This window comes from Myotis lucifugus, unplaced genomic scaffold, assembly GCF_000147115.1.
Source record: "Myotis lucifugus unplaced genomic scaffold, Myoluc2.0 scaffold_511, whole genome shotgun sequence".
Classification (NCBI taxonomy): Eukaryota; Metazoa; Chordata; class Mammalia; order Chiroptera; family Vespertilionidae; genus Myotis; species Myotis lucifugus.
The window spans coordinates 193,060-220,512 of NW_005871559.1; the positions used below are offsets into that span (position 1 = coordinate 193,060).

The window sequence follows — 27,453 nt, forward strand, 5'->3', positions numbered from 1 at the left end:
TTCTTACAATAGTATTGATCACATCACTAGAAAATTTAACACTGTAGGTAGCATAATAATGAATTTACATAATTCATTTACTATAAATCTGATTTTTTGATTGGGTATTAGAAGACATAAAAAATTTCAAAAAACTTACCTTCACTTGAACCATCTTTCTCAATAACAAGAGTTCGGTAGGTACACTGATCTTCATCATGAGCTTTCTGAACAAAAGCCTATTTGCAAATTAATTTCATATAAGATTAAGCCCAGAGAAATATAATCAAGAATTTTATTCTTTAAAATCACAGAGCTATCGATTATCATTAGCAATAACTGCCAAACATTTTAGTTTTAAAATGAAAAACCATTTTGAACAAGCATACTAAGAATATTTGCAAAGCTTAATTTTACAATTTGGCATTTACTTCATATGTTTCTAAGGCATGATTCTTAAATTTAAATAAGAGCAACATTATTCTTTTAATTTAAAACACAAATTAAGTCATGCTTTGCTCAAGTTTTTCGTTGTCTAAGAGATCATTTAGAATTTAGATAAAAGAAATGAAAAACAAAATAGGGTCTTACGTTAGTGAGCAAGGTCTGCTTGGACGTGACATGGATAAAATGTAAGTTGCCACTCCTCTCCCCAACCAATAGGAACTGTCCTTCTTGACATAAGCCAACTACATCCACTTGCGTATCTGAAAATTTGAAATTGAAGTTACTAGCTACCTTTGAAAATGTTTGTTTTCAAAACAAAAAATTATTCATTCTGTCATTACAAGTCAACTGTTCAAGCTTTGTTTAAATATTTTTAATAAAATTTGTAATCAAAGTAGAAAAGAATGCTACTGACTCTTCATCAGTCAACAAATATTTACTGAACTGCTTCTGTGCTAAGCATTGTTCTAGGCCTTCTGCACAGTTGAGAATGTGAGTCTCATCTTCATGGAGCTCAAATTTTAAGGCAATAATAAAGATGATAAACAATGAGCATAATAAAGTTATGTGGCATGTAAGATGGTGATAAATTCTCTGGAAAAAAAGAAAAAGTAGAACAGGAAAAGAGCTCAGAGGAGTCATGCACAGCGAGGTATTAATTAGAGTGCTCAGGTGAGATATGAACAAAGACTTGAAGGAGGTGAAGTTCTTGTTTGTGCAACAGCAAGAGGCCTAGGGGAGTGAAATGGAGGCTGAGAGGGGAACGGGAAGGAATAAAAGCAGTAGCATGTAAACTGCTTAAGAATTGAAATTATTCAGTAGCAGTATCTTTTAAAATAATATATATTTTTATTGATTTCAGAGAGGAAGGGAGAGAGAGAGAGAGAAACATCAATGAATCATCGATAGGCTACCTCCTGCACGCCCCCCACCAGGGGATCAAGCCCACAACCCTGCCCAGGAATTGAACCGTGACCTCCTGGTTTATAGATCGACCCTCAGCCACTGAGGGACACCAGCCGGGCTCAGCAGAAGCACCTTCTACAAATGTATCAGACACTAACACAGCCCATGACTTCATTGGTGAAATTGTGAATTTTGTGGACCCATCAGGGTAGAAATGGTAAGATCCCACAAAATAGGAGCACCTTGCCTCCATAGTGTAATCAAGATTGTGTTCTCACAAGCATGCCTGGATTTCTTTTCAGTCGTCTCAGTTCTTATGCAAACACTTCAACCATCATCTTCCTCTCAAATTTTCAGAAAAAGCTTTCACAATATTTTCACCTGTTTTCCAGCACAATCACTTATCTCTTAATTTACTCTTAAGTCCATATTTGCATATATTTAAAGCTCTTTAACTCAAAGAAGAAGTCGTAAGTATTGAGAAAGCTTTTTATAGTGCTACACATTCTAAAAGTATTCAAATATCTGTTGATGATACTGAAATTATGTACAAGATTCAGGTACCTGAACACAACTGGGCTCAACTGTTTCCTACTGTATTCTAATACAAAAGCCATGCCAGTAAAGTAAATTGTAGCTTTACCTGTATGTTTCCCCTTAGACCAGTGGTTCTCAACCTTCTGGCCCTTTAAATACAGTTCCTCATGTTGTGACCCAACCATAAAATTATTTTCGTTGCTACTTCATAACTGTAATAATGTTGCTACTGTTATGAATCGCAATGTAAATATCTGATATGCAGGATGGTCTTAGGCGACCCCTGTGAAAGGGTCGTTCGACCGCCCAAGGGGTCGAGACCCACAGTTTGAGAACTGCTGCCTTAGACCTGCTGAGAAGGGTTCACCCCAATATCTTTTGAGTCTAATAACTCAGCACAAAAAAGGCACTCAAGATTAATGTCTTGAAATTAGTCCAATTTCGAGTCTTAGAGGTAATAAAGAAAAGGCATTGCAGTAGAAATTGGTAGCAAATACGTGGCTTCCAATATATTTTATTGCTTTACAGTATGTTAAACTTACCAAATATAAGGTGCAACTGAAGCGATCTACAAATACTGTCAAGCAGTATCACTGACTGGTCGGCTATAATGATAAACCCATCACTTAAGCTGCATGCTTGTATCTTTGGATTTAATGAGGCCTGTGAGAGGGAAAAGCATGAGTAAAATAAGATATTTTTATACATGTTTAACAATACTGATCAACAGTAGCATCATAGTCCCAAGTACCCAAGTTTAAAACCTGACAGGCCTAATTTTTTTTTTTTTTTTTTAGCCCATGTGTCTAATTGGTCAAGTTTTTTCTTTGTACAGTGTATCTTGAATCCACTCAGATTACAAAACAGGGAAATAGTCCAGGATTGTTAGGAAAGGGCAAAGGTTTCCTAAACACAAGCCTTGGTTCCCTACGGGTTGATCTCAGGCCAATAGGAGCCAACAGGCATCAACATAAACAAAACAGGATTGGCATAAAGTCTCAAGGTCTGGGACATGACAGGGAGGGGGATTTGGTGTATTGTGAACTGGAGAGTACATGCCCACACAAACTTAAAGAGAGCAACATCAGTGCTTGCTTTGGCAGCACACATACTAAAAGTGGAACCATACAGAGAAGATTAACATGGCCCCTGCACAAGGATGACCTGCAAATTCGTGAAGCGTTCCAGTAAAGAAGAGAGAGAGAGAGAGAGAGAGAGAGAGAGAGCAAAATCAGCCAGATTAAAGACCCATGGGATGCCAGGCATGGCCACATCTTCCAATTTATCAAGAAAAGCTGCATCGCCCTGACCAGTTTGGCTCAGTGGCTAGAGCAGGGGTCCTCAAACTTTTTAAACAAGGGGCCAGTTCACTGTCCCTCAGACCATTGGAGGGCCGGACTATAGTTTAAAAGAAAACTATGAACAAATTCCTATGCATACTGCACATATCTTATTTTGAAGTAAAAAAACAAAACGGGAACAAATACAATATTTGTATTTGCACGTGGCCCGCGGGCCGTAGTTTGAGGACCCCTGGGCTAGAGCGTCAGCCTGTGGACTGAAGAGTCCCAGGTTCGATTCCGGTCAAGGGCATGTACCTTGGTTGTGGGCACATCCTCAGTAGGGGGTGTGCGGGAGGCGGCTGATGGATGTTTCTCTCTCATGGATGTTTCTAACTCTCTATCCCTCTCCCTTCCTCTCTGTAAAAAAATCAATAAAATATATTTTTTAAAAAAGAAAAGAAAAGCTGCATCTTTATGTGAAATGTTCTGATTTTTAAACACTGGCAGCTAAGTCAACATTTTAAAAAGCACTATGCAAGCCAAATATGAGTCTCCTGTTTTCAGCTTCTGTTGATTAAGCTTCCCACACATATGTACCCTGAAGCAGTTGGACAGTTTGGTGATTGAAAAAGCTGAGTACTCTGGACAAATGTCTCAACTGACTCTCCTGTAAAATAGGGATAATAAATTTAATAATATCTACAACACTGGCTTGTTTGGAGATGAAATTAACTCATGTAAAGGGCTTAGAAGACAGCCTTGCATATAGCATGCTTAATAAACGTTAACTATATTCTTCCATGCTCAGTTTTAGGCTAATCGGTTCATTTTGTGCCTACTTCATTGGTCACCTTCTCCAGGTGTAATTCTTGAAAACTCCACCTCATTCTGACCCCTTATGCTCTTTTACTTGCTTCTTCGACTAGTGAAAAGTTACACCAAGGCATTGCAAAACATGAACTGTGCTTTCACCTTCTAGGGATGAATCCATGCTGTTCTCTCTGCTTGAACTGTTTAATTCTTTTTTCCCCCAATATGTTTTTATTGATTTTTTACAGAGAGGAAGGGAGAGGGATAGAGAGTTAGAAACATTGAGAGAGAAACATTGATCAGCTGCCTCCCACACACCTCCTACTAGGGATGTGCCCACAACCAAGGTACATGCCCTTGACTGGAATTGAACCTGGGACCTTTCAGTCTGCAGGCCGACGCTCTATCCACTGAGCAAAACTGGTTAGGGCTAACTCTTTTTCAAGATTATTTTTTCAGAGCAGTTTTAGGTTCACAGCGAAATTGAGGATTTTCCATATAACCCCAGCTCCCACACATCCATAGACTCCATTATCAGCATCTCTCATCAGAATGATACATTTGTTACAAAGGATGAAGCTACATTGACACAACATAATCACCCCAAGTACATGGTTTCCGTTATAGTTCACTCTTGATGTTGTACATTCTGTGTGTCTAGACAAATGACAGGCAGCTATCCTTATGGTGCCATACAGAGTATTTTCACTGCCCTAAAAATCTTGTTCTCTGCCTATTCATCCCTCCTTCCCAACCCCAATACCTGGCAACCACTGATCTTTTTCCTGTCTTCTCCTTACTCAGTATGGCATACAGTCTAGTTGGAATCACGGAGAATGTAGCCTTTTCAGATTGGCTTCTTCCACTTAGTAATATACATCTAAGGTACAATTTATCTCTTTTTACATTGCTTGTGCTTTTAACATCTTATCTAAAATGGCTTTGCCTAATCCAAGGTCACAGATTTCATTTGATTGTATTTTTAATTTAAAATTCCACTTGTTCATTGCTGGTACCAGGGAGAGCTGCTGACTTTTGCATATTAACCTTATATCCTGCAACCATGCTATAATCACTTATTATTACAGTTTTCTCTGTCGATTCTTTCAGATTTTCGACATGGACAATCATGTCATGTGAGAACAAAGACAGTTTTATTTCCTCCTTCCTGATCTAGGAAAAGTTCTGTTTGAAAATACAAATCTTAAGATATAAGGGGGCCCTAGCTGGTTTGGCTCAGTGGACAGAGTGTCGGCCTTCGGACTGAAGGGTCCCAGGTTCGATTCCGGTTACGGGCATGTACCTTGGTTGCAGGCACATCCCCAGTGGGGGGTGTGCAGGAGGCAGCTGATTGATGTTTCTCTCTCATCGATGTTTCTTACTCTCTATCCCTCTCCCTTCCTCTCTATAAAAAAATCAATAAAATATATTTTTTTAAAAAGATATAAGGGGAATTCAGATGGAAATTTCCAATAATGTGAAACTGAACCTCGATTGCCTGAGAGGGTGCTATATTCATTCACAAAACATTTACTAGGTATCTACTGGCCTATCAAACACTCAGTAAAATTCTGTGAATAACAGCATCAGAATCATTACCTTTTCGGAAGAGATCTTGGCTAGTAAATCTACTTGATATAAAGCAGTTCCATGTTCTTTTCTTGATCCAACACCTAGGTACCCACTTCCTGTATCATCACTTGTTAGCAGCTCAATCTCATTCCACATGTTTCTGAGACTGTTTTTGATTCGAGAATCACTGCCTTCCCTATGACAATACGCAAAATTAGACACCAGTTTTTATTGTTTAACAGATCCAGTTTGTTGGGAAATGAAAAGGCTATGATTATCACCAGATAAGCACATATTGGTTTAGGAACAATAACAATTCTAATCTTATCAATGTCATCCTAGAGTTTCTAGCATTTTGTGTGCCTGGCTTGAATTTATAACAAGGTTTCATTTGAAATAAACCTTTAAGCAGTATAACAAAAAATCAATAAAAGCTCTGAAGTCAGATTGTATGGGATATCTCAGGATGGTAAGGTTCCAGATGAACTTTAAAAAAATGTCCATTATCCCAGCCAGTGTGGCTCAGTGGTTGAGCGTTGACTTATGAATCAGAAGGTCAGGGTTCGATTCCGGTCAAGGCACATGCGTGGATTGCCCACTCGATCCCCAGTGGGGGGCATGCAGGAGGCAGCTGATCAATGATTGTGTCTCATCATTGACGTTTCTATCGCTCCCTCTCTGAAATCAATAAAAATATATTTTAAAAAATGGGGTAATCTATAGCATAGAAGACAGATGAGATTTAAAAAATAGTAATAAATAAATATCCATTTATGTTTCCAGTATCTTACAAAAATGAACAATACTGGGGAAGAAGAAAAACCTGGATTAGGTTTCTGGCTGAATCAAAGAGTATATCTGTAACCTTAGTCATATAACCATCTCAACAAAGATTTATATAACTCATTTTATGTGTGGTCTGAGTCAGAGCAGAATACTAAGATGAAAAATGAAAAGCAATCTCTGGATTAAGACTTTAAGACTGCTGGGGAACAATAAACAAATAATTACAATTGTGTTTTTTTAATATATATATTTTTTATTGATTTCAGAAAGGAAGGGAGAGGGAGAAACATCAATGATGAAAGATAATCATTGATTGGCTGCCTCCTGCACACCCCACACTGGGGATCAAGCCCGAAACCCGGGCATGTGCCCTGACCGGGAATCAAACCGTGACCTCCTGGTTCATAGGTTGACTCTCAACCAGAGCCACGCCAGTCCGGCTAATTACAATTATTTTGATACACGTCAGAATATGTTTTAAAATCTATGGCAAGTGCAGCACAGGGAAGGAAAATTTTTATGTAAACTATGCGCTCTTCCATATTTACCTGTCCTTTAGCAAGCAACTTAATCTTTCTCAATTTGCTAACCTATAGAATAGGAATATAGTTGTACCTACCTGAAAGGTTATGAGTTTTAAATGTTCACAAAATAATTCTTGGGCCATAACCGGTTTGGCTCAGTGGATGGAGCGTCGGCCTGCGGACTCAATGGTCCCAGGTTCAATTCCAGTCAAGGGCATATACCTTGGTTGGGGGCACATAACCAGTAGGGAGTGTGCAGGAGGCAGCTGATGGATGTTTCTCTCTCGTGGATGTTTCTAACTCTCTATCCCTCTCCCTTCCTCTCTGTAAAAAATCAATAAAATATATTATAAAAAAAATAATTCTTGGTTCATGGAAAGCACTCCATTTTAAGGGTTAGCGAATTTATTATTGCTCTTGGTGGAAGCAGTAATAATTTAAGGTCACAGTTTTTTATTTTTATATTTTTTAAAATATATTTTTATTGATTTCAGAGAGGAAGGGAGAGGGAGAGAGAGATAGAAACATCAATGATGAGAGAGAATCATTGATTGGCTGCCTCCTGTGTGCCCCAGGGATCAAGCCTGCAACCAGGGACTCTTCAGTCCACAGGCTGACACTCTATCCACTGAGCAAAACCAGCTAGGGCTATTTTTCAATTAGAATTAACAAAGTCATATTAGTTTCAGGTGGACAACAGTGAGTTTTTGTTAGAGGAGCTCTTTAAATACAGGAGAAGAGTTCTTACTAAGAGCGTAAGCAAGGGCACAGAAAGAAAGCTTGTCAGAATAGCCCATAGTTTTAGTGGCTGGTGTTCCGGTGGGAGTTGGGAGATTGAGACAGGCGTGGCAGGATACTAGTAGAGTGAATACTTTTATGGGTCTCAGGGTCCCACATCTGTAAAAATAGTGATGGCAGAAAAGGGTTTTATCATTATGAAGTGTATATTCTTTTTTAAAAAATATGTTCTTGATGTTAGAGAGGAAGGGAGGGGGAGGGAGGGAGAAGGGAGAGAAATATTTATGAGAATCATTGATCAGCTGCTCCTGCACGCCCCCTACTGGGGACAGAGCCCACAACCTAGGCATGTGCCCTGACCAAGAATCCAATGGTGACCTCCTGATTGATGCTCAACCATTGAGCCACACCGGCCAGGCATGAAGTGTATATTCTTGTAGGAAGGTCATAAATAAAATAGTTAACACGTATTGAGTATACAAGATAGTTTGGAATGCTTTATTCATTTAGTCAACACAACAGCCCATTTGACAGATGAGATTAAATAAACGGCCACGGTCACCTAAAGCGAGTAAACGATGCAGCGAGACAAGAAAACGCCAATCTCCGCCTGCTATGACCTGTTACACTCCCTCCCTACGAAAAAATAAACAAACGCACAAACAATTACAAACAGGTCAAGTGTATCAAGTAAACAAAACGGTGCTAAGGGTCTCTTAAGGAGGACCTGTTTGGAAAGGGAAGGAGATGAAATCTAAGCTGAGACCCGAACAGCAAGAAGCCAACTATGCCAAGTCTCAGAGGCTGGGGCGAGTTTGGGGCGAGAATGGAACAGTAAGGGAGCTAAACGCATCCTCGACTTCCAGGTTGGGTTTATCCTCAGGACAAGGGAGAAGACACCAAGCAAACTGAGTGATACGATTTAACTAATGACGTGGGAGCACTTTGGCTGCTGGCTGGAGAACAGATCCGCGAATTAAGCGAAATGAAACAGTATCAATCAGACCACCGTGCATCAATGTCGGCTGGACGGCGGGACCAGAAAGAGCCGACTCTAACCTCTCCCACCAGAGTCTGGAAGGGAAAACACCCCAAACTGTACTGAGGGCGCTGCTACTTCGACCTGGACCCACTCCCAGTCCTTACAGCAGCGCGACAATCCCCCCCACACACACACACACAGACAATCCTCACCTGCAATTGGAGAAACTAAAACGGAACACTCAGTTTTAGGGGCGCTCTTTTGGACTCTAACCGCCCTTAAGGTCTTCAGGTTCTAGCCCGACTTTAAATTGGCGGGAGAAGTCCAAGCCCAACCCCTCTTACGGCGGCCGGACAAGGCCAAGATTGCTGTAGAATCGAAATAGGAAGTCGCCCCACCCTAAATCCCACCCTTTCCGGTCGCCAGGCTGAGCCCTCTAGTGGCTCCGCCCTCCTTCCAGGCATTCCACGCCCCCTTCCAAAGAGCAACCAATCACTGCCCCGATCACCGCGTTGCTATAGCGAGTCTTATCACCACCCTCTTTACTCCCAGCAAGCTGTGCGGAACGCCGGGCCTCTTCCCCTTTGTGCCATCCGGGTCTTTTTGCCCGAGTTGTTCAGTCTGTGGCGAAGCGTCAGGGCGACTAGTACTGTTGAGAGCGGCAAGTAGAGGAGCCGCTTTAGCGGCCAGGACTCTGACTATGGAGGTAGGTGCCGAATCTGAGCTGGAAGCCAGGGATATTTTTCGGCTCCTCTCAAAGAGTGCGCGAACGGCTGCCGGAGCTGTTGTCCGCGCGTGTGTGGACAAAATGGCGCCGCGGCCTTCTTCTGCGCCCGCCATCATGGCTGCCGGCCTCAGGGAGGGGGACTAACGCGGTGTCTGTGGGGGTGGGGAGCTGCAAGGAGTGTCTTTTTCCAGAACTTTCCTCTTCCCTTTCGGCCCGCAGAACTGCCTTCAGTTAAGCTTAATCCCTCGGGTCATTGATTTACATGGAGTTTCATTAAGGACTTGGGAATACGTTCGCGATGGGGCAGAGAGAAAAGTGATCCGGGTCGTCTGAAAAATATTGGGTCAAGTAAGGTCTAGAAGGGATAGAAAGGTGAAAAGAGCAGTCTTGTAGCGGTTTTTTTTTTGTTTTGTTTTTTGCTTACGTTCAAAAAGATGATTCTAGTTGCATAGTTTCAGTTAGCGTTTCGTCTGTGTAAACCTTCGTTTATTCCTCACTGGGGAAGATGTTGGTGGAAGGGAGTGAAAATTCGACTTCATTAGAAAAGGCTTTGGAACGACGGATTCTGATTGATGCTCCGTTTCCCGAGCGGCTCATGATAGAATCGGTTTGAAGTCTTGCTGAAGCATTATAATCAAGCCCTATCTTTGGATCGTTCCGTTAAATAGAACACTCTGAGGTGTCCTATTTAACCTTAAATTTTAAAAAATAAAGCTCTTAAGTGATCTCTTCTAAACATTAAGCCTGCTTTGGGCTTAAGACGCCCGAACCCGATGGATCTCGTTACAGTATTGTGTAATTACTTCATTTTTACTTAATCCCGTTAAAAGAAAAATGCAGGCATTTTGCATTCTTTTCCAGTGACTACAAAGATTTTCTCGTTTTCGAAAATAAATAGTACTGGTAAGCATAATGAAAAATACGTAGTTTACTGTTCCTATTAGTTGGGATATCAGTAATTAGTAAGGATGGTCCCCCCGCACACACACTGAATTGTTTGAATTTGCAATCTATTTTTTATATACATATATATATATATAAAATAAGGTTTCAGACAGTTGGCAGGCTATTTTGTATTTATGCAACTAATCGATTTAATGTTTTCCTTTGTTTTGTGTTTTGGGCCTCTTAATGTATTTCACCTGGTCTCATGTTTTTAAAAATGAAATCAACTCAAACGTGTTTCTGCAGTTCCTCCTTCAATAAAAAGACATAATTCCTGGAGAAGTGGCCTAGTATTAAATCCAACTATCTTCTTTGCACTGGGAAAAATGTGTGTATGCTATGTCTTGAGCGTTACTAGGGTTTTAAACCAAATGTAAATTTCAAGAAACAATGGTGGCCTTCCACTAGAGCAAATGCTGGAGTACAGGGCAGTTTTGCAGTTTAAGGTGTTCATATAGAAGTCCCTGCTAAATTAAAAGCTTAGAAACTTAAAAAGGTTTTTTTTTCATTTTCATCGAGGATACTTTTCCCTTGAGCTTTAGAGATAGTGGAAGAGACGGGGAGAGATCGAGAGAGAAACATCGATGTGTGTGTGTGAGAGAGAGACACATCATATGCCTCCTGCACGCCCCCATCCGGGGCCAGGGATTGAGCCTGCAACTGAATGAGGCATGTGCTCCTGGTTGGAATCAAACCTGGGACCCAGCTCCATCCACTGAACCAAACTTAGTAGGGTAAAAGGTTATAAATTGTTAGAGAAATTCACTATTCAATTGGTTGGGGGTGGTAGTTTCATTATGCTAGTTGAAAATATGCTCGAGTAAATAAAAGTTCTGCGTGAGCTAAACCGCTGCCTATCATTCCTGTCTGTTGAGTGATGGGGTGGTTTTGTTGACCTACGGTGTGTTTACAGATGGAAATGGCTGTTGGGTGTCATTAGGCAGCCTGTAAGACCAGGTGCCTTTCCTCAAGCCGAGGGCATTGGACTTCCTTTAAAAGCCAGCCTTTCGTGATGTAAAGCATTTTGCTAAATAAACCCAGAAAACTTTTATTGCCTGCCTAGATGTTGGCTTTTCCCTATAAAGGTGGTTTTCAGTTCTAGTCATGATAACTGTAAAAGTGAGCTGTGCCAGTGGTTCTGGAATGCGCTCTTGGTGTATCAGGCAACTGTGAGAAGTGACAGCATTGCTCCCAGTTTTTGCAATTTCTTATTTAAAAATAAGGACTAATGTTGTGAAAATCAGAATCTTTAATTGTTTTATACAGCACCCTTTGTTAATAGTAGACAGTGAGGAGTATCATCTTTATTTATTTATTTTTTAAACAAAACAGGACACAGAGGAGTATCATCTTCAGATGAGTCAGCTAATGTTGCTGGATCTCATTTTTAAAATGAGATAGTTGAGCTCGATTCTAAGGGATGGAAGCCTTTCAGCATAAAAATTTTTTATTTATTTTATTGATTGATTTTTAGAGAGAAACATCGATTTATTGTTCCACTTCTTTATTTATGCATTCATTGGTTGTTTCCTGTATGTGCCCTGACCAGAGATGGAACCTGCAACCTTGGCATATCACAACGATGCTCTTAACCAACCAAGCTATCCTACCAGGGTCCTTGTGTTTCCTGCTGGGGTTTTTTGGGTACCATTGTTAGAGGCTTAACACATAATTTATGTATTTAATCCCAACTAGCCTGTAAATCCTTCCTTTTTAATTTATAATTTTTTTTAAAAAATATATTTTATTGATTTTTTATAGAGAGGAAGGGAGAGAGAGAGTTAGAAACATCGATGAGAGAGAAACATCGATCAGCTGCCTCCTGCACATCTCCCACTGGGGATGTGCCCACAACCCAGGTACATGCCCTTGACCGGAATCGAACCCGGGACCTTTCAGTCCGAAGGCTGACGCTCCATCCACCGAGCCAAACCGGTTTCGGCTTAATTTATAATTTTATTCCTGGAGTCTAGCATGGAGTTTGGTACATTTTTATACTCAATAAACAATTGTTGAAATAATGCAACCTCTCACACCTCATTTATTAAAATACCCGTCTAGATTTACTTAAAGTTTATTTTCTGAGCTAACCTTCCTAAAGGGAGAATTTTGTTATGTTTTATTCCTGCTGATATTTTATAATGATCCCCCATTTATCCAATTCGGCTTTCTTCTGTAAAGGGCAAGATTGTAAATATTTTAGGCATTGTGGGCCACATAGAATCTCTGTCATATTCTTTGCTGGTTGACTTGTTTGTTCACTCCTTTTGACAATCCTTTTAAAAATGTGAAACAGGTTTTGCTCAGTGGATAGAGTGTGTCTGCCTGCAGACTGAAGGATCCTGGGTTCCATTCCCATCAAGGGCAAACAGCCGGGTTGCGGGCTCGATCCCCAGTAGGGGCTTGTGAGAGGCAGCCTCTCAATGATTCTCTTTCATCATTGATGTTTCTAGCTCCCTCTCGCTTCCTCTCTGAAATCAATAAACACATTTTTAAAAAATACACAAGTCATTCTTAGCTCATTAGTCATATTTTGCCAGCCCGTCCTAAGTAATCAACTCCCCAGGCATATTAATCTGACTCATTTATATTAATTTCTTCCTTTGTGGTTTTCCTCAGGTTATTTGTAATTTGGACCACACTGTTCAGCAGAGCCCCAGAAATATTTTTTAACAGAAAACTAATAACTAGAATTCATTTATTTCTTTGCTAAGTACTATGTAGTTATGTGCAAGGCAGGTGAAATTGCCTTCTGTAAACTGGAAAACAAAGTGATATTTAGATGACAGAATCTAGGTATATGAGGTCTCTAGGAAAGAGTATGTGCAGTTAATTTGACTAATGTTGTAAATTTTCTTATATTGTGATAACTTAAAAACTGCTTTAAAGCAGAAAAAAAACTTAATGTTTCCATAGCATATGTGAGGAGAGGCAGACCATATTTTGCAGCAGCACTGTGCCAGGGGGCTGTTTTCATTAAAGAGGGTTAATGGAATTAAGATTGGGTTCTCAGATAGGTAAGTTAATTTTCTGTTACTCTTTTCCGGAGTATTCTCTCTGCTATTTTAACCCTTTTCGGTCCAACGTGGAGGCTGACTCGACAGACCAGGCTCTAGGAGCGGGTCCAACGTCGAGCTGAGGTCTAGTGAGACAGATAACATCAACATTCAATCCCGTCAATTAATTTGGACCAGACTGTTTGAATTCCAAAAATAAAATTGGACCGCAAAGGGTTAAGATTTTACAGTATGCGTATGGAAGTCTCTTGAACAGCTCATTTAAAGGTATTGTTAAAGTTGGCTAATTGAGTTCACAAATTTTAAATGGACTAAATTTTCTCTATTTGAATGTTCATTGGAAATAGTTGGAGCCCTTCTCTTCCCCCTTATTTTGAAAGTTAAAAAAATGATTAAAAATACATTAGTCTAGCCCTAACCGGTTTGGCTCAGTGGATAGAACGTCGGCCTGCGGACTGAGGGGTCGCAGGTTCCATTCTGGTCAAGGGCATGTACCTTGGTTACGGGCACATCCCCAGTAGGAGATGTGCAGGAGGCAGCTGATCGATGTTTCTCTCTCATTGATGTTTCTAATTATCCCTTTCCCTTCCTCTCTGTAAAAATCAATAAAATATATATTTTTTAAAAATACAGTATAATTGCATATGCCTTTGGTATTGGGTTAGTCATTTTGATTTATTCATGCCTATTTATCTTCCCTCCCCTCCCCATCCTCCTCTTTTTTTTTTATTTATCTCAGAGAGTAAGGGAGAGGGAGAGAGATAGAAACACCAGTGATAGAATTGTTGATTGGCTGCCTCCTGCATGCCCCACACTGGGGATTGAGCCTGCAACCTGGGCATGTGCCCTGACCAGGAATCGAACCGTGACGTCTTGGTCATAGTTTGATGCTCAACTACTGAGACATGCCGACTGGGCTCCCCACCCTCTCTTTTAAGAAATTGGTAATATTTTAAATGTAATTAAGAACTTACAATCATTTTCCTTTAAACTTTTAGGCTAGTGATACAGAGCGAGATGGACTAGCCCCAGAAAAGACATCCCCAGATAGCGATAAGAAAAAAGAGCAGTCAGATGTATCTGTTTCTCCTAGAGCCTCAAAACATCATTATTCAAGATCACGATCAAGGTCAAGAGAAAGAAAACGAAAGTCAGGTATGAATTGCTGAAAATGGTAATAAATACTACCGGCATAATCGGTAAACATGTATAAGACAAACTGTTTGTTGATATAAGTAATGTGTTCTCCCCATTTTAGAGATGGATAATGAAAATCCATTGGTGATTTTTCTGGAGACCTTTTCAGTTATGAGCAATACAAATATTCTAATGTAGAAATTTTCTTACTTGTCCAAAGGCTACAGTGTATGTTTAAATTTGTGTCATAGTGACTACTTGTTAACTATGATGTTTAAGTATCATTTTTTCAACAATGGCAAAATATGTTGAAAGATGTAGTAGTCTGGACAGAGGTATATTATTCTAGACTTATTTAATATCCTTTGTTGTAAGTTACAAGAACATTTTTAGCCTTGGGCTTTTTTTTGGTGTGTGGTTTTTTAAATTGATTTTTTCAGAGAGAGAGAGAGAGAGACATCAGTTTGTTGTTCCACCCATTTATGCATTCATTGGCTTGATTCTTGCATGTGCCCTGACTGGGGATCGAGCCCACAACCTTGGCAAATTGGGATGATGCTTTAACCAACTGAGCTACCCGGCCAGGACTTCACTTTTTTTATTTATTTAATGTTAGAGTATTTCTGAAGCAAGAGGTTTGGCATTTAGAAATGCACCTTACTCATTTATTTAAAAAAAAAAAAAAAAAAACTAGACTGATGCATTGTAGATAGCATGATTTTTTGCTATTTTTAAAAAAGTATTACTATTTAATAAAGAGGTTAAGAGAAGTAGAATAGTAATGAGTTACAAGTTTAAGGCTTGAGCTCTAGTTCTTTATCCTTTGTGTCCATATTATAAACGATTTTGAGTCTAAAAGACAATGTCTTTTTACTTGTCATGGAACTTTTTTTTTTTTTTTTGCTTCTGTCTCTTGATTATATTCTGGTTTGTTCGTATTGCTTGATATGTCCTAAATATGTACAGTATTAATGGGGTAGAATAACCCTACTCTGCTATAAAAAAAAAAACAGTTTCTGAAAGAGACTACTAGTAAGTCAAATGGACTGGAAATTGTTCTTTATATGAGTATTGAAATTTGTGTTTGAGATGATTCTGTATCTTTGTTTATGGTGAATATTTGTGTCTTCACAGATAATGAAGGAAGAAAACACAGGAGCCGGAGCAGAAGCAAAGAGGTAATTAACACTTTGTAGTGAATAGGCAGTTTAAAGTACTTGTAAAATATCTGGTAGAAATGTTTGTGTGTGAATATGTGATATTGTCAAGGTAAGTACCAAAACTTGACATTTAAAAGGTTTAATTGAATTATAAAATAAGCATGATTTGGATTCATCGTTTTTCAAGAAGATAGTTGTTTATATGAAAAGTTCATTCAAAAACTATTAATTTTATTGTGTTGTGAAAGTATTCACAATAAAAATTTCATATGAAGAATATAATTGGATTTTTAGGCCTGTCACACAGAGCTTCCATTAATCTGAGGTCCCGAGTCTCCTTATGCCTGATAACCATTCAGGATTTTTAAATAGCAATACACTAGATATCTGTGGGCTACTTTTTCTTTATGGAAGATAACAAGAGTCCTCTTTTCATTAGTTACCTATAGTTCTGTTTCTGTAATAGTGGTATTGAATTTTGAAGTAAGAGCATCAGTGAGGGACAGCTAGAAAAGTGGCGGTGACAGCAAAACTTGAGGAAAAAGAAAGGCAGCAGCTCTATTGTAACAGAGTTAACCCACCTGAGAAGACAGAGCGAGCCAACAGGGATAGCGGAAGTAGCAGCCAAAAAGTGCAGTCTTATGGGGGCTGGGCAAGGGTCCTAAAACAAACATGGGCAGGGACTTCACCTCTTCCCCTAATGGAAGCTCTGTTAAATTTTTAATTTAGGAGAGTTTTTGTGAAAATGACTATTTTGTTTAGCTCACATGATAACATTTCTATAATAAATCATACTCAGCGTGCTAATGCGCGAAGAGACTGAACTGAAGACGCTGCAGACTCAGATAGCAAAATAATAAGCCTACTTCATGATAAGGTAACTATTAGTCATTCAAACTCCTATTTCCCTTAAGTATATCTTAAATCAGTTAAGGGTTTTAATGGTTTTTTAAAAAAATTAATAGTAATGTTACAAGTGAAAAACTGGTTTGAAATAAACTCTAAAACCTTTGGAAGTTTAACTAAACACCTTTACAGTTTGCTGCTGTATGGCAAAATCAAGGGAATATTTTTTATAAGCTCATTTTAGAGAACTGGCAATGAAACTAAAATTTAGCTGTGTCTCCAGGTCTCTTATTTTTCTGCAAAATAATAAATACTATCATCATTTTCAGATATATCATCATGCATGTTCTAAAATGTTTGGCCAAATGTTTGTTTTCAAATTAATCTTGAGTGTAAAGAAATAACTTACAGCCTATTTTGGGAAACATGAAATAAGTGTCCTATCATAGAAAAGCAGTGGGCTGAGCATCAGGAGAACATGGGGCCTGGTTTCAGCTCTGCTGCTGTGTAGCTTTGTGACTAGATCTTAGTTTTGTTATACATAAAGTCAGAGGAATTAGAGGGTCTGAGTTTCCTTTGAGCTTTAAAATTGTGATTCTGAGATGTCCAGGATTTTAAGCTTTAGCCACAAGATGGATTTGACAAATATTAATGTGGGGAAATATATGATGTTTTACACTTCTAACTAAGTACGTGAGTATAGGATGGAGACTTGATCATACTATTTTAGCTCAGTCTCTGAATGCATAATGTTGTGAAAACAAAAGCCTTGGTTTTTAATCTTTCAAAATAACGGGAGAAGTATGTATTGTGTTATGGTATGGGGATTAATTGTTATATCTAGTTTGATTGCATAAAAATTAAAACAGATACGGTTGCCATTTTCTATCCTAGGTACATGAAATGTAATAGAACTCGAAGCCTGTTGGGATATTGCAAGATGAAAAGTGATTGCCTCACAGTTTTAGACATTGGGAGAAAAATCAAGAGACGTCTTTTAGAAAGGATATTGCAATATAGCTATAAAAAGGACACTTCAGCTCTGCGTAAAGTAACTTGAAATTGCAGAAAATATTAATACTGAGTAAAATTAATTTTATTTAGCTACCTAACTTGAAATGCATTTTCTGGTGCATTTCTATGTGTCCTTCTTATCTTTATTATTGTTAACTATTTAAATGTCAAATAATATTATATATTCTGGATTTAGAAGTTGATGCATATATTTGGTCTGTTCATTTAAAAGGTTTGTTGGAAAATTTTCAAAAATTTTGATACATGTGTACTTCCCTTATTTTAGATAAAAAAAAACATTATGGGTTCATATTTTCAACGTTGAAAATTGCTTTAATTGTGGTATTGAAAATATTTGGGGGAGGAAACTGCCTTTGGGGGGGTTTATAAAGAAAGGGTAAAATTAGTAATATACCTGCAACATGTGGGTGATGTGAAACTAGGTCATTTTTAAAATTTGCCACATACTCCTAAGGTTACTAATGTTGCATCACAACATTTTTGTTTACTGATACCCATACTAACTTTTTTTGTTGCACTATTTTCCTGAAAGAACCAACTTCTTCTTAAACAGGCAAGAAGACATGAATCCAAAGATAAATCCTCTAAGAAACACAAGTCTGACGAACATAATGACAAAGAACACTCTTCTGATAAGGGAAGAGAGCGACTAAATTCATCTGAAAATGGTGAGGACAGACACAAACGCAAAGAAAGAAAGTCATCAAGAGGCAGAAGTCACTCAAGATCTAGGTCTCGTGAAAGGTAACTAGTTCCAGTGTTTATAAGTACCTTTAAAGAGCTCCCTAAATTGCATAAAGCTTCTCATTACCCAGCACTACCCCCAAAAATCTTAATTAGAACTTTTTTTTTTTTTCCTAACTTGACTATTCCTGTTCTCACTGATGTCCACTAATAGAAATTTTTTGGGCTATCTTTTGCAGTGAAAAAAATTCTATTGCTAAACTATGTCTATATAATTTAAACAATATAACAATCTTTTTACATTGCTGATACAGGATTTATTTGCTCCTAAATTCTAATCTAGATGTTCCTCTTGTGGTATAGATAAAAATGCAGAGATTTTTGAGATACTGGGTCATGGCTCCAATTTGTGGGATTTTTGGTTTTTGTTTTAAGAATCGAGTATTTAACTTGTTTATAGATTTCTGTGGGGAATATGTGGTAGATTCAGTCAAAATTTTTCAGTAGTAGACTTAACATGATTATGTTCTTAAATTTTATAAATACATTAGTAAGGCAATAGGTTTTGAACTATTAAATCTTAAATTGGGTAGGATGCTTTGCTTTTTTGACATGTTATAGTTGTACTGTGTTTGCTAAGAGACATCAAGAACAAAGGTTAATTTTTTATTGTAACTTTTCACTGCCCCCCATGCTGGCAGAAACCTCAAACTATCTTTTCTGTACGCATTACAGTGTAGTTTATTGTATCTTGACTGCATACACTACAGATAACTAATTTGTAACATCTATAAATTGAAAAGACACACTTCTAACTACAAATTTCTGTGCTTTAATTTTAGGCGCCATCGTAGTAGAAGCAGGGAGCGGAAGAAGTCTCGATCCCGGAGTAGGGAGCGGAAGAAGTCAAGATCCAGAAGCAGAGAGAGGAAGAAATCACGATCCAGAAGCAGGGAAAGAAAACGCCGAATCCGATCTCGTTCCCGCTCAAGATCAAGACACAGACATAGGAGTAGAAGCAGGAGTAGGACAAGGAGTAGAAGTCGGTGGGTATTCCCCATCTTGGTTAAATTCAAATAAGCCCTTCACAGGCTCTGTTTGTCTTCTGTCAACCTGAGAATATTTAAATTGTGGGTCAAAATTTACAGAATAATCACATCCTAACTGAGAAAGAACAGGTCTAAATATTTATGTGGCATTCTTTCATAGTCTAATTTGACCAGATTGTTGTGAAGCAGGTATGAATAGTCCCATTTAAAATTATTTTAGTTGTTTGATACACTGAATTCATTGTGCTCGTGTTATAATGACAATAGCTTCTTGCATCCCTACTCTGTGGTATATATTACGGCATAGTTCTTTCTGTGTATTCGCTCATCTCTCAAAACAACTGTTTTGTGGGCTAGGCTCATCAGACTTAGAGAGGTTGAATAACTTGCCCAGAAGCCCAAAATTAAACAGTTATTAAATGATAAAGCTCAGACCAGTTCCCAAATGTGTCTGAATGCAAAGTCAGTGTATGCGCTTAACCCACCGTACTGTATATACTATCTCAGATACCCAAAAAGATGAGCGTAGATTATGCTTTATAGAATTGTACACTTAAGACTTACGTTATTAACCAGTGTAACCCCAATCAATTAAATTCTTTTAAAGATGACCTTAGTTCAAACCTGTCATGACTGAGAGGAGGCTTTAATTTGTTGAGACAGGACAATAAGGAGCATGGGGGGCATTATTAACATTCAGGGAATATGTCCTCATTTACATAAGAATATTGCAGTGTACTATATAGTCACAGGTACTGTTACTAAAGTAATGGGAAAACTTTGTTGATTTTATTGTTTACATCCATCTAATAGATGGAAATATAGATAAAAGTGGACTTGAGCTTATTACAATAACATGGTTTATTACTTGTTTGATCAGTTTATCCATTTGTAATCAGTTTTTGTAGTGGTTTACTCATTTGAGCTTTAACAATTGTAAGATTTAGTGAATCTAAGGTACGTGATAATTTGACCATTAATTTTTTAAATTGCCATTTGGGGAATTCAGATCATTTATGATATTTCTAGTTTTAACTATTGATACTTTTTATTCTGATCAGTGCCTATCTTTTATATGTCTAATTCTTTGTTACAGTGATTCATGCTTTGTATTTTTTAAAACATCTGCAAATTCATTCATTGTAAGTTAAAAGGCTAGGAACATTTAACCTATCCATCTTACTATTAGGCATTCTATATATTGACCTACACAAGTATAAAATGACTAATGTACATGGCTAGTCTTTGCAACGTTGGGTGTAACGGCAGCAAGATTGGAATTAAGCTAAATGTCCATCTATAACAGGGCCGGTTAAATGAACTTAGAAACTAGCCATATACACAAGGAACTTAGGATATCTGTGGAAGATGTAGGGCGGGCAGAAAGCAAAGGGTTCAAAATATATTTCCTATGCAGTTTTATTTTTGTTGAACCATGTAAATATAATTGATTTTGATTCAACAAAGTTATTACTGGGCCATACTGAGACATGTAAAATATGATTTATTACAGAGATAGAAAGAAGAGAATTGAAAAACCAAGAAGATTTAGCAGAAGTTTAAGTGGAACTCCTAGTCCACCTCCCTTCAGAGGCAGAAACACAGCAATGGATGCACAAGAAGCTTTAGCTAGAAGGTGTGTTTATTTTCTTTTTATTTGATCCATTTTTCTCCCCTTTTCAACTTGAAGTAGATGCTCAATTGTGTGGACAAAATGAAAGCTTTCAGTCAGAGAATAATGGAAATAGTTAAATATAGCCATGAATGCTGTCGCACCTCTGTGATCTAGAACTAAGGTAAGTAGTTTACTTCTTACTCTAAACATTTACTTATTGCACAACTGTGGAAAGATTCTACAAGGGTTCCGCTTTTTCCCTTCATGATTAACGAACTTTTCTCAACTCTAGACTCTTAAATATTTTTAGTTTGGAATTGAAATTTTTTTTTAAATCTTAAATCAGATTTCAGAACTTGGTTGAGTTTGCCTCAAACTGTTTTGTGGGTTTTTTGTTTTTCTCCTTCAAGAAAAGAATCTCTGAAACAATAAGTAGAATTTTGTCAATGGTTTCCGTATTATAAACCAATTAACTTGATATTGTAAATTTTACTCCTGAGAGCATAGGGAGACCATTGTATTTTTCCATTTTCTAATGGTTCAAAGGTGTGTTGGGACCACACACAGCAGGACTGTCTTACTGAAATCTGCAAAACCATTAAAAGAACTGCCTCATCAATAAAGTCACAAAGTAAAATCTAAGTCCTTATTTGCAGGTTTTCCCATATTCTGAAAACTATACTCTTTTGATTTTGACTTTTTTTCTTTATGAAATTGAGTTTGTATTTTTTTTCCATTACAAAAATACAGTTATCAAATGTAACCTGATGGGCTGCTGCCCTGTGAACCCAGCCTGGCAGAAACTCCAGCTGAGCAGCAGCAGCAGCAAAGGTGTGAGCTCACCCCTTCTTCACTCCATTCACCTTAGTGAATGGTGTTTATTCCAAACTTGCAGTGGCCATTTTAAATGTGCAATCAATAGTAGTCAAGCATATTTTCATTCAAAACTAAGATCAACAGAATTAGGAAATAATTTACGACAATATTAGAACTAATTTATAAAGAATTGGTCCATTAACTCTGACCGTTATTTTTTTAAGTCATAACATTTATTTACTACACGTTTATTGTTTAATTTTTGGATTTTGTTAAAATTGAAACTTACTACCTTCTAAAAGGTGGGGTTTTTTTGTGTTGTTTTTTTGTTTTGTATTTTGTTTTACTTAAAAAATGATCTACAACTGAACTACCACTATGTTTTACTACTTGATAATACCACATTCCTCGCCCCTTGATAATAACACACTCCAGGGAAAAAGGGGTGCCCTTTAACTTGTAATTAGTAAATCAAGGAATTCTTCAAAGAAAAGGGTTTCTCTTTCGGGAACTCATTATGAAGATAATATTACTTAGGATTTTCCATTTAGGGCAGGTACTGACTTGGCAGCACAGTTAGTGTGTGTATTGATTGGTGAATTTAATGTGAGCCAGAAATATGTTTTTATTTTGGGGGATGAATTTGCGTTTCATGTTTCCAGTTCCTTTGCTAATGATAAATTCTTTCAGTTGCTAAAAGTGATTTCCTAATACTGAGGTTTTTTACCCTTCTTTTATTAGATGATAGAGGATAGTTTGTATTTGTGTGCCTGTATTGGGAGGAGGTTGGGTTGTGTTGTTTTTATTAATTTGAAGGCTATATAATAAAGTCTATTTAAATGCAAAAATCATTGTCTGCATGTAGATTGGCCTTATTCTATATCAGCCTCCCCCAAGAAGCATTTGGTAAATCTGTAAGCCTTATTTACTTACTACTTAAGATACTCTAAGACTTACTCAGCTTTCAATGTTATTTGTAAGATACCGTTTTACCCTTATTTCTGTGACCAGCACTGAAAAAAACTGAATAATTTTAATTTTTAAACGATACTCTGTGGGAACTATGTGTGAAAATTATTCCAGTTTTGGGCTATTTAGTGAATTTAAAAATGTTTAAAACCAGTTTTAAAATATTTACCTGTGACTGATAGCATCTGAACAGTGATTCCCTGGTTGCCCTTTTTTCCCACGTGTAGATTTCAACTTGGGAAAGTGTTAAACTTAAAATTCTAGAAGTGTTTTGTGTCTACTTGTGCACATTCAGAGAAGTACAAAGATAAATATTGGTTTTATATCATTTTAAATTGATTTACATGGTCTTTGACAGGTTGGAAAGGGCAAAGAAGTTACAAGAACAACGAGAAAAGGAAATGGTTGAAAAACAGAAACAACAAGAAATAGCTGCAGGTAATTTTAACACTTACCGTTTGTGGGAATAAAGCTAGTAATTTAGAGAACTTTTTAAACTTGTATTCTGGACTGACAGAAAAATGTAATTAGAAGTCTTTCTGTTTAGTATCTGTTAAATGTGCGTAATACTTGTTGTAGTATTTTTAAATGTTTGTGAAATGTTTGAAATAATTTGGTAAACTGAAGAACCATACAATAAAAGTTTTTATTGTGTTTATAAGTTTAGATACAAGCACCGAAGTTCATTTCCTTGAAACGAACTTTTTACTGTTTGCAGAATTCTTTTCATTTTCAAGAAGTAAATGAAGTTATAGTACATATAGGGGGTCATATATAGAAATATATGTATATATCAACAAATACATTCCATGAATGTTGGTGAATGTTTCTGCTTTGTAACCTAATGCCCAGTCATACTTCTTTCATCTTCCAGCAGCTGCAGCTACTGGGGGTTCTGTTCTCAATGTGGCTGCCCTGTTGGCATCGGGAACGCAGGTAACTCCTCAGATAGCAATGGCAGCTCAGATGGCAGCCCTGCAGGCTAAAGCTTTGGCAGAAACCGGAATAGCTGTACCTAGCTATTATAACCCAGCAGCTGTGAATCCAATGAAATTTGCTGAACAAGAGAAAAAAAGGAAAATGCTTTGGCAAGGCAAGAAAGAAGGGGTAAGTTCTTCTATTCCCCTCTTTTGTTATTTATTCCTAATTAGCAATTGCTTAAGAAAAATATGAATTGGAAAAAATTAGTCTGGGTTTTTCTTCTGAGAACCTAATTAGAATAGTTTAATTTAGAGGAAAATGCATCATCTGGGTCAGGCTTTCAAAGCAAGCCAATAGTGTTATATATTTATTTTTTATGACGTACTTAATTTTCTTTGCTTCATTCTATAATAGAAATCTTAATCCTATATAATAAAAGCCTAATATGCTAAGTGTCCAGTCAACCATTCAAAGCTTAATATGCTAATGATATGCTAAGGCCTTCAACCATTCGCTATGATGTTCATTTACCACCAGGGGGCAGACACTCCGACCAGTAGGTTAGCTTGCTGCTGGGGTCTGGCCAATCGGGACTGAGGGAGATGGGCTGGACAGGCCCTGGAGCCCTCCTGCGGTCCCTCCCCAGCCCAACATGCACCAGTGGGGTCCCTCAGCCTGGCTTGCGCCCTCTCGAAATCTGGGATGTCAGAGAGCCGATTTTGGCCCCATCTCGCAGGCCAGGCCAGGGGACCCCACTGGTGCACAAATTTGTGCACCGCACCTCTAGTATAATTATAAACTCCATTGATAGAATGTCATAAATGCTATTGTTCCTTTTACTTCATACTATATTATGGAAAGATTTAATACCCTAGTAAAAGGTATTTAAATTTTGCATATTCTAAAAGTTCACCATTTCTTAATAGGACAAATCCCAGTCTGCTGAAATATGGGAAAAGTTGAATTTTGGAAACAAGGACCAAAATGTCAAATTTAGGAAACTAATGGGTATTAAGGTGAGTATATATACTTTCTATTAAAATCATACTAACATATTTTCAGGGTAACATTGATTCTCAACTTCAAAGTTATTTCAGTGATGTATCAACTCTGGGTACTTTTCTTGTTTTTTATGTTCTCCACATTAATTTTACAGAATTAACTAAAATATTGTTATCACTGGTTTACAACACAAATTATTTTAAATTAACAGGTTTATTGATTATTACTGTGTATTTGTACCTTAGGTGAACATTGAGTTCATAAGCTTCTGTTTATGAAAAGGAATAATGGATTTGCTTTAAAAGAATAAACACTTCTCAATTTAAGGTTAATGCTACCTGGTGGAATAGGACCCTTTTGATATTGAAAGTTTTAAAGAAGCTTTTTTTTTTTTTTAGAACATTGAGTTTTTGCTGAGTAAAGGGTAATACAGGTACAGTGTTAGATTTCATGGAAAGTTCCTCAATGCTCAGACATTGGTCATTATTAAGGAAATTAGTTTTTCATTAAAGGGATATTAAGCTGCACTGAGCTGGCTATTTACACTGTCTGGCATGTGCTGCCCGTTCTTCATCATGCCCATCCACTTAAAGTTGATTTTTTTTTTTAAATATATATATTTTATTGATTTTTTACAGAGAGGAAGGGAGAGGGATAGAGAGTTAGAAACATCGATGAGAGAGAAACATCGATCAGCTGTCTCCTGCACACCTCCTACTGTGGATGTGCCCGCAACCAAGGTACATGCCCTGGACCGGAATTGAACCTGGGACCTTTCAGTCCACAGGCTGACGCTCTATCCACTGAGCCAAACTGGTTAGGGCTTAAAGTTGATTTTTGTTACATCCTAGAAGGAACACATGTGCTGAATGAATGAATGAATGAAGCTAAGTAATTGAAGTCAAATATGTATCCCAAAAATGTAATTTACCTGTATTGTCAAGTGAGAGAAGCACTTTTTATTCCTATTAAATTCATTTTAATAATACTTTTCTGTCTGTTTAGAGTGAAGATGAAGCTGGATGTAGCTCAGTTGATGAAGAAAGTTACAAGACTTTGAAGCAACAGGAAGAAGTATTTAGGAATCTAGATGCTCAGTATGAAATGGCAAGGTCACAGACCCATACACAAAGAGGAATGGGATTGGGTTTTACATCATCAATGCGAGGAATGGATGCAGTTTGAAAAAGATCGCTTAATGTTTGGAACTTTCTAAACTTCTGGTTCTGATGTCAGGTCCTTGTTCACCAAACAGCTAGTATTCTAGCTTGCATGGGTGTTGCATTGACTTTAATTTATTGAAAAATAACGATTTTTTTGTAAATATCAGATCAGTGATACTGGTGTTAGTGTTGTAATTAGGTTAAACCCACTTCCATTAAACTTGACAGGACTATAGAAGGACAATATTTTTTAGTTCATGAATTCTACTTTCAAAATATATATAAAAGCTGCAGGTGGGATAAAAATCTCATACATGGATTTTTTCGTGTCCGCTGTCTTGTGTACTTTTGTACTTAACCTTGTACAGTTATTTTCATCTCTTGAAACATGAAAGAAATGTTATGTAGATGTTCTTTAGAAGATCTGGCCATTTGGTACATACCAGCACAAATAAGCTGGGTGGTGATGAAAATAAAAATGGTTTTCTCAAAACTGGTGGTAATTTCAGTTACCTGGAATTATTTGAATTTATTTTATGGTTTCTGGAGCATTTTGCAATTTCTATTAGAAAACACTGGCTAAAAATTCTTCTTTTTAAAAATTTTTTTGGCAGTACCATAGTGAGCAAAAATGTAAAAGGAAGTTGGGAGCAAGTAAACTTATTAAAATACTACTGTTTTCCTACTATTATAAGGGCCAGAATTGGTGTACAGTATTTGTTAAATATTCCGTATGTTATTCAGGAAATAGATTAATACTTTAAAGGGATGTAAGCACTTTTATTTTAATAAAGTGCCTTATAACAAGTTCTTTGTATTCCCTTTGCTCATTATCCATTAGAAAGTAAAGTACTAAAAATTTGGTGATGGGAGGGGACTACAGAACTTGTAATTCATTAGCTTTCCCTAGAAAAATCCTTTGGGAAAGATTGCCACAATGTAGTAGCACAATACTGTGAATAGTGGTAAAATTTAAACCTTTATTATTTTCTAAAATATATTTTTATTGATTTCAGAGAGGAAGGGAGAGAGAGATATCAATGATGAGAATCATTGATTGGCTGCCTCCTGCACGCCCTCTACTGGGGATCAAGCTACAACCCAGGCCTGTGTCCTTGACCAGAATTGAACCCGGGTCTACAGGCTGACGCTCTATCCACTGAGCAAGACCAGCTAGGGACAACCTTTATGTTTAAAAACCAGAGTTACTAAGTCTGATCAACTTGCTTGTTGGGCATGTTTTTGTGATACAGGAAAATCAAGTGGTTGTATTATAAGATTTTTAATGGATTTTGGTAAATTTTTAAATTAGTTTTCCCAGAGTATAACAGTTCTGTGGAGAAATGGTTTCATGCTTCAGTGACAAAATCAATGATAATGATTTTTTATTTTGGCATCACAGATGAACATTTTTCAGTTTTATGTATACCTCTAATTTCATTAAAAATTTTCATAAGCTTTAAGGCATAGTGGATATAAAAGCACACAGTAACTGACTGCTTCCTGTATTTCTCTACAGCAGTGGTCGCCAACCGGTGGTCCATGAGGTCCAAAAGGTTGGCAACCACTGCTCTACAGTATTTTAGGAGCTTGCCATTTAAAGAATGACATGGTCCATCTTGCACTCATTTAGTGCACCGTTTTAAAAATTAGTAGCCAAGTTTAAACAAATAAAACTATTACAACATCTAAAATAATTCAGTAGGTAATCAGTATTTTTAGTTAAGATTTTACATATTTTCATACTTAAGTGTTGTAAATCCAGTGTGTATTTTGTTTTAACATCCTAATTGGGACCAGCCA

The 27,453-nt window shown here is 37.4% G+C and overlaps 2 protein-coding genes and 1 non-coding gene across 6 annotated transcripts in view; 2 read left to right on the top strand and 1 right to left on the bottom strand.

Moving 5' to 3' along the window:
* The window catches only part of KNTC1 (kinetochore associated 1), a 59,825-nt gene extending 50,934 nt beyond the window's left edge, over positions 1-8,891 (bottom strand). Inside the window, exons 1-5 of the mRNA XM_006103821.3 lie at positions 8,777-8,891; positions 5,562-5,730; positions 2,412-2,532; positions 571-686; positions 140-218 (exon numbers count right to left, since the gene is read on the bottom strand). Of these exons, the coding sequence (XP_006103883.1) occupies positions 140-218; positions 571-686; positions 2,412-2,532; positions 5,562-5,690 (445 nt within the window). The 5' untranslated portion in view covers positions 5,691-5,730; positions 8,777-8,891. The remainder of the gene's footprint in view (positions 1-139; positions 219-570; positions 687-2,411; positions 2,533-5,561; positions 5,731-8,776) is intronic.
* LOC111823494 lies at positions 2,957-3,063 on the top strand. Its single transcript, XR_002826512.1, has one exon. It is a non-coding gene; the product is annotated as a U6 spliceosomal RNA (small nuclear RNA).
* A 220-nt stretch (positions 8,892-9,111) lies between the features above and the next one.
* RSRC2 (arginine and serine rich coiled-coil 2) lies at positions 9,112-26,457 on the top strand. Of its 4 annotated transcripts, none has more exons than XM_006103822.3 (10): positions 9,112-9,270; positions 14,252-14,408; positions 15,525-15,568; positions 17,964-18,175; positions 18,958-19,161; positions 20,678-20,800; positions 22,923-23,002; positions 23,442-23,671; positions 24,412-24,501; positions 25,493-26,457. In XM_006103822.3, exons 1-10 carry the CDS (start codon positions 9,265-9,267, stop codon positions 25,670-25,672), a joined length of 1,326 nt encoding a protein of 441 aa, XP_006103884.1. In that variant the 5' UTR covers positions 9,112-9,264; the 3' UTR covers positions 25,673-26,457. The 4 variants fall into 4 exon arrangements, with proteins under 4 accessions (XP_006103884.1, XP_006103886.1, XP_014301675.1 ...); XM_006103824.3 differs by having other exon boundaries at positions 17,985-18,175; XM_014446189.2 differs by having other exon boundaries at positions 9,119-9,270; positions 23,439-23,671.
* The last annotated feature ends 996 nt before the right edge of the window (positions 26,458-27,453 follow it).

Excerpts from the sequence above, each read along its gene's own strand:
- RSRC2 (XM_014446189.2), top strand. Across the intron at positions 19,162-20,677 it reads AGGACAAGGAGTAGAAGTCG|AGATAGAAAGAAGAGAATTG; the intron begins GTGGGTATTCCC and ends GATTTATTACAG. Across the intron at positions 24,502-25,492 it reads GGAAACTAATGGGTATTAAG|AGTGAAGATGAAGCTGGATG; the intron begins GTGAGTATATAT and ends CTGTCTGTTTAG.